Here is a 6,086-nt window from a genome sequence, read left to right as displayed (position 1 = left end):
GACCTGGTGACAGTTCCTCTTCGCAGTATAACTACTCACCATAGTGGGCTTATTCATCCATGCTTCTAACGGCAAGGATGGATCAAGACAAAATAACAAATCCCAGTTTTCAATTGGAGCGGGAAGGGACATCCATAAACAGGGGAAATGGGTTAATATAGAAATGATAATAATGTGCCAGAATAATTTGCATTCTTGAGGTTTAAGCATGGTCAAGGTGGAGGAAGGGTATGCCAAATGTATATAGATATATATAAATATATGTATATATATATGTGTGTGGGGTATATGGAAAGATGGTGCTAGCAGCTGGCAGGGCTTATGCTGATGACAAAAGTTGAGATGCATTTACCATCACAAAATGGAAGGAAAAAATATTGGACGCCGGCGGGAGATGGCTATGGAAGTACGAACAATGGAGTATGGGTGATGTATAGAACGCTAAAAAGAAAAGGTATTCATGGAATAAGAGTGAATGTTCAGATGCATCTTATAAGAGTAACAAACGTTGAATATGTGGGCGTCTCGGTCGAAACAAGGAGGGAATATATGTCTAGCTTCTCCTGGCCCATCCTGGCCCAGACGATTCGTTTTGAGAATCTTCATCGGGACTGGCTTTAGAGTCTATCTCCTTTTTTAATCTAAAATATGTAAGTTTGGTGAACCGGCTCAGCTGTGCCCAGAAATGACGGCCAGCTTCGTGCGCAGCAATTCTGTCCAAAAGATCGAGAACAGTTTCTCGTATCGTTGGATCGGGGTGGAAAAGCCCCATAGAAAGGTAAAACAGGCCTGCCTGACTTTCCGGGGTGACTGTTAGAAGTTGGCATATGGAATTATAGTCTTGGCAAACGTGAGAGAGGGCAAGATAGATCTGTGCTGAATCTGTGTGGCTCAGTTTAAGCGACCGCAACCTATCATGATGATGGTGGATATCAATAGATTGGACGGGACGCCCCGCAAGATAGAGCGCCGCAGTGTCTTGGATGAAATAGTAATACGAACGAGTATTCCTCCAGCCTTCGATTCGAGATACCCAAGCAGTTAATTCACGCTGTTTGGTTAGCTCGTCGGGCCAAACGTAACCATGCCCACGAAGATAAGCTGGGTCGGAACTCCCAGTCTGGCCTTCTGGTTGATCGTCAACGGAATCATCGCTAGGTGCAATGATATGAAGTGCAGTTGCCCCGTAGACTGTTTGCTCGAAAGTCGCAGAAATTCTGGTAAACTTCGTGATGTAAGCCCGCCACTTTGCACGGATGGCTCCCTCTCCGTGTCGCGATGCAACGCTCCGTATGATATCGTCCATAAAAGTGGAGTCGCCAGTTAGATCACCCGACGAAGATCCAGAATTGAGTACTGATGATTGTGCGGGTAAATTTAGTTGTTGGAAATATAGAGACCCCTCTGTAACGGGAGCTGGTTCGATATAACTGCTGATTTTCATTCGACCGCTCGGAAGATCGCACAGAAGATCCCACCATTCGTGGTGGTTAGCAAAAGCCGGGTTGGTGACACCGGCCACAAATCCCGGGACCTTCAGAAGTTCATCAATTTTAGTCAGATCAGTATACGGGAATGCATGTCGCGTAAAACCTCGTAGAATGCCCCCGGATGCCAAGGAACAAGCAGCGAGAACAGCCTCAGCAACTTCCCCAGACGGGCGGTTATGACCCAAGAATATAACACGTTTCTGAGTAAGTAAGGCATTGACCAAGACAATAATAGGATGCGTATATGCCCCGCTGCTAGTAAGGTGAGGATGTAGCGCAAAAGGCTGTGGTGAACTAGCGTGAGGACCTGAAAAGATTTGTATGAGTTTGATAAGAGAGAAGTTGCCGACAGTTTCCGGAGAAATGGCTGAAGGGACTTTGACCGGTATTGCAATATCGTTATAAATAATTTTGGACTCAAATTCATGGGTATCTCTGGGAAGGGCGTGCTTCGGATGGGAAGAGGAATACTTTTGGGGGGATCCCTCGGTGTCACGGAGGAACTTTTCATCTGCCGATCTTTGCTTAATCATCTGCTCAAATTTCTCAATGAACATATCTTTTGCGTCACTAGCCTGCAGGATATGCCGTTCAAGGTAGGTAAATCGGGGCAACAATGAGAGATCCATTGCATTTAGTGCGTGATACAATGCGGCTAGGGTTTCCGGAAAAGGGGATTTAAAGTAATCTTCCAACGCCAGCAGAAGTAAAGGCTATATATATAAATTAACTGCCTTGGAAAGATCAGCAGAATGTGGTTGGTTGCATTGTGTGACAAACCTTGTATATATGAAGAAAAGAATGGCGGGTACAAATTGCCATGGCTTTAACAACAGCTCCTCTGGAATGATATCAGACTCACGTATAATAAAATCAAGAGAGCTACCATATAACATACCGTTTTACTGATGTATCTTGTTTCGTGTTGACAAGATTTAAGACATACATTAGCGGTGGGCCTTCCGCATTGTCCTCATCTTCGCCTTCATCAGCCTCAGATACCTCCGAACCGTCGTCATTCAGTCCCCCATTTTCCTGGCTATTGATATTGTTTTCAGCATGTTGGCCTGCGGATGGTTCCACATATTCGTTCTCTTCCTCCGTCCCAGCATCCTTGTGAAGGAAAAATATAGTCCAATCTTGGCTGCGAACATGGGTTTGATCTGGTAACATGAGTTCCGCCAACATATGTTCATCGCCGCTAATCGCACTGGGATATTGGTGTTCCATAATGGGGCCACGGTCGACGTGGAACGAGGCGACAAGAATATACTCGACATGCAGCTCTGGAGAGTCTAGAGGGTATTGGGACTTTAGCCGTTTATGTTTCGCTTGGAAGCTGGTGTACGATTGGGCAGATAGCGGGCGCGAGGATGATAATGAACTATTTGGGGATCGTCGACGCAGGGAAGTCTGGGAAGGAAGTTTTTGCGGCCCATTGTAGGCAGGTTGGCTTGAGGAGGTAGTAGACGTCGGGATAGACGTAAACGACGTCCGTCTCTCACAAGACGAGCCATTCGTACCGGGACGAGGGGAGATAGCACTCATGATTGACAGATATAGAATAGAATATTGAGCCGTCCAGCGGGGATGACAGTCGCATATTTATCCACGTCTGGCGAGTGTATGCGGGTTTTAAAATGGCCTCACAGCCTCACATGCACGTTAGCGGATATTTATTTAGCATAAAAATTGGGGTTGGTCGAGAAAAAGGTTCAGGGGCAGCTGGGCAAAAGTCAAAAACACACACCACTGTTTCTCTTCCTCACAGAAAGTGCATTCACGCCATTCGTCTGCAGAGAACGCTACAATTGATAAAAACAAGAACGGGCACGACCGCAATCCATGATCCAGCAGGTTTCAGGAGTCAGCCGCTGTCTACGGCGTAAATCTTCCCCGGCTTCTGCCAACATCTCGACTCCATCTCGTTGTCTCGAACAATGCACGTGCCACCAAGCCAGCCCGGTTAAGTAAGCGTGGTCCGGATTATCCTATATCCGAGTGTGGGGAAATAACGGATAATATATAGTCCGATTGTTTACTTCTTTCCCGTTTCAGACAGGTTAAGTGGCACCGATGGTCTGAGGCAGAGAAAGCAACAATAACTACAACAGATACTCGATATTACCTATTACCAAGCTTGCAATTACTGGTTGGGGGCATAGTAACGGTCAGTTTTTGAACGCTGTGTCTAAATGTTCTTCATTTGGAGAACCTAGTCATCATGGTATGTACCAATTGCAGCGTTCGGTGCCTCCATCTTTCTCCGCTAAAGCATTTTCTTTTTATCCTCAGGTCACACCAAATACAACCCCATACAAACCCTCCCCTCTTTCCTTTGGTTCTCCTCGCACTTCTCCCTTCCGGCGACCCTCTGTTTCTGCGTCCCCTAACACGGTCATTCGTCCCAATACTCCCGGTAGCCCTAGCAGCAAAGGACCCACGCCCATCCAGTCCCCCAGCAAACTAAAGCAGTCACACGTCGCAGACGATGGATCCATTTTCTCAGATAGCCAATTTTCGCCTTTCGTCCCGGGACGTAGGGAAGTCCCAGTTTCACCAACCAGAGTATCCCATGGGCAAAACGAGAGCACGGCCTCCATGATGGGATCGAAGTTGGCAGACAGACTAGCCACGTATGGTGACACCCTGAGCAGATTGCCGCAAGCTCAACTACGTGAAATGCGTGAAGCGTTTCAAGTGCTTGATCGAGATAATGACGGGCAGGTTAATCGAGAGGATGTCGCTGACATCCTACTGAATTTAGGTAATTTCCATCCTCATTATTCATTGCCCCTTTATTTTAGTCACACCATTCCTGAACATATCTCACATAATTTATTTCTCCGGTTTAGGGCAAGACTCTTCATCTGCAGCTACTTCTCAATATTTCCCCCCTGGGGCGCCACAAACCCTTAATCTACACACGTATCTAAACTCAATTGCGAACCTCCTTGGCCCGCTTTCCTCCACACAGGAGCTCCTCAATGCCTTTGCAGCTTTTGACGAAGATGATAGCGGTCAGATAGATATGGATGAGCTACGGGACGCCCTCCTTAATACGAAGCCCGATGCAGACGTAAGTCCCTTAACGGAGAGGGAAGTCAACGAAGTAGTTAGCGGTTTCACCGGGAGGAGCACATTTGGGTCCAAAGGAGCAAAATCAATGGGTTTCGGAGGAGCAGCAAAAAGGTCGGAGATATTTCGTTATCAGGAATTTGTTGGGAGCTTGACAGGCGGTACGACATTAACGACATCCACCGTGACTAGTGCTGGACAGGGAGGAATGACAACAAAGGACAATGAATAATGGGATTTCAAGAAAATATGAGTTTTTATGTGTCATACCTTGGGTTTGCATAGGAGTTTTAGGTCTATTTTGGGTCGAAAGGATTCATATTTCTCTAGAAGAAACGGAAATTTTTCATCTGGTGGCTCTTGCATTTTTAAGGGGGTTGACCAGCGTCTTTAGTTGAGCACTCTATCCTTCCGGAATTGGGATGCGTGGTTATGTATCTCTAAGCGCGAACTTAAGTCGTTGGCGCGTGTATTCTTTCAGCACGGCGTCCAAAACAAGCGCAACCGCCGATTTTAGCGCCGATCTGGAATTCTCCACATTGCATCCATGCTCAACCAACAACATCGCCGCCAACAACATAGCCAGAATGAAATCTCAACAAATCAGCTGGCACGATAACCATCACGTTATTTCAAATCAACGTCTGCTTTCACCAAGGAGCCATGATTTGGGCGGGTTCCTCTATATCTTGACATCACTGATTTCCAGCTATCCTCAATTATTGTCCGCTTCGAAGCCACAGCAAGAATGAGCCAGAAAAGCTTATCTCAGTACCAGTTCCCGCCAGCTTCTGGTGTTCCTCCACCATCACCCCAGACCGCTCGAACCCTCCGTAGATACCAATCCCATCAAAGTCTCTCTTCACATTCCCCAACATTCCCTCCTCAACCCCGCCCGACTCTCCAGCGCAACGCCGCCAGCCACCGGGAGCGTACAGAAGAACATGCGGGCTACCAAAATGTGCTGCAACCTGTATTAGCGACGACCCGTACTCGAGCTCGAACTCGATCCAATAGTGATGTCACCGCTAATAGCATCACCGCTATACAGCAACAGCCTTCAACACGGACATCAATACCAACCTAATAAACGGCCTACTAGCGGAAGAAAATCCGGTTCATTAGGGCTCCAGGGGAAAAAGTCCGGTTTGGATGCATTGTTAAGGGATGGCCCTCCCGGAGGTAACATTGCAGATGGTTTACAGGACCTGAGATATCTTGTTTTGTCTAGTAGAGTTGATTCTGACAGTGATGGAATGGTATGGTGTTTCCACATCCTTTGAATACTCAATTGTGTAGCTTTCTAGTTAATTTAATTTGCCTCAGTCCCCTCTTCGCATTTACCTTTTGGTTTGGCCCTTCTAAATGGTTGAATCGCTTCCGGACGGGACGAATACCTTTTCGGTTGGTCATCGGAGGGACCTCTTTCCGGTCTATACAAAAATCTGCAATGATACGTTCCCGCATGTTTAACTTACGTATCCCCTTTTTCAAGCGGCTGTCTCTTTGTAGTGTAAA

At 46.8% G+C, this 6,086-nt stretch overlaps 3 protein-coding genes across 3 annotated transcripts; 1 reads left to right on the top strand and 2 right to left on the bottom strand.

Annotated features, from left to right (window-relative positions):
* Positions 1–553: 553 nt before the first annotated feature.
* Positions 554–3,038, bottom strand: HCAG_04770 (conserved hypothetical protein; the record flags this gene model as incomplete). The annotated part of the gene is made up of 3 exons (XM_001540880.1): positions 554–2,203; positions 2,271–2,331; positions 2,389–3,038. The coding sequence occupies 3 exons, from the start codon at positions 3,036–3,038 to the stop codon at positions 554–556; spliced, it is 2,361 nt and encodes a 786-aa protein (XP_001540930.1).
* A 676-nt stretch (positions 3,039–3,714) lies between these two features.
* Positions 3,715–4,800, top strand: HCAG_04769 (conserved hypothetical protein; the record flags this gene model as incomplete). Its single annotated transcript, XM_001540879.1, has 4 exons — positions 3,715–3,717; positions 3,786–4,257; positions 4,367–4,569; positions 4,771–4,800. The coding sequence occupies 4 exons, from the start codon at positions 3,715–3,717 to the stop codon at positions 4,798–4,800; spliced, it is 708 nt and encodes a 235-aa protein (XP_001540929.1).
* A 487-nt stretch (positions 4,801–5,287) lies between these two features.
* Positions 5,288–6,035, bottom strand: HCAG_04768 (conserved hypothetical protein; the record flags this gene model as incomplete). The annotated part of the gene is made up of 3 exons (XM_001540878.1): positions 5,288–5,519; positions 5,772–5,845; positions 5,913–6,035. The coding sequence occupies 3 exons, from the start codon at positions 6,033–6,035 to the stop codon at positions 5,288–5,290; spliced, it is 429 nt and encodes a 142-aa protein (XP_001540928.1).
* Between the last annotated feature and the right edge of the window lie 51 nt (positions 6,036–6,086).

The sequence above is a fragment of the Histoplasma capsulatum genome, genomic scaffold, assembly GCF_000149585.1.
Source record: "Histoplasma capsulatum NAm1 scaffold_4 genomic scaffold, whole genome shotgun sequence".
Classification (NCBI taxonomy): Eukaryota; Fungi; Ascomycota; class Eurotiomycetes; order Onygenales; family Ajellomycetaceae; genus Histoplasma; species Histoplasma mississippiense.
Note: the sequence above shows the minus strand (reverse complement) of the source record. Positions and strands in the feature narration are given on the sequence as shown.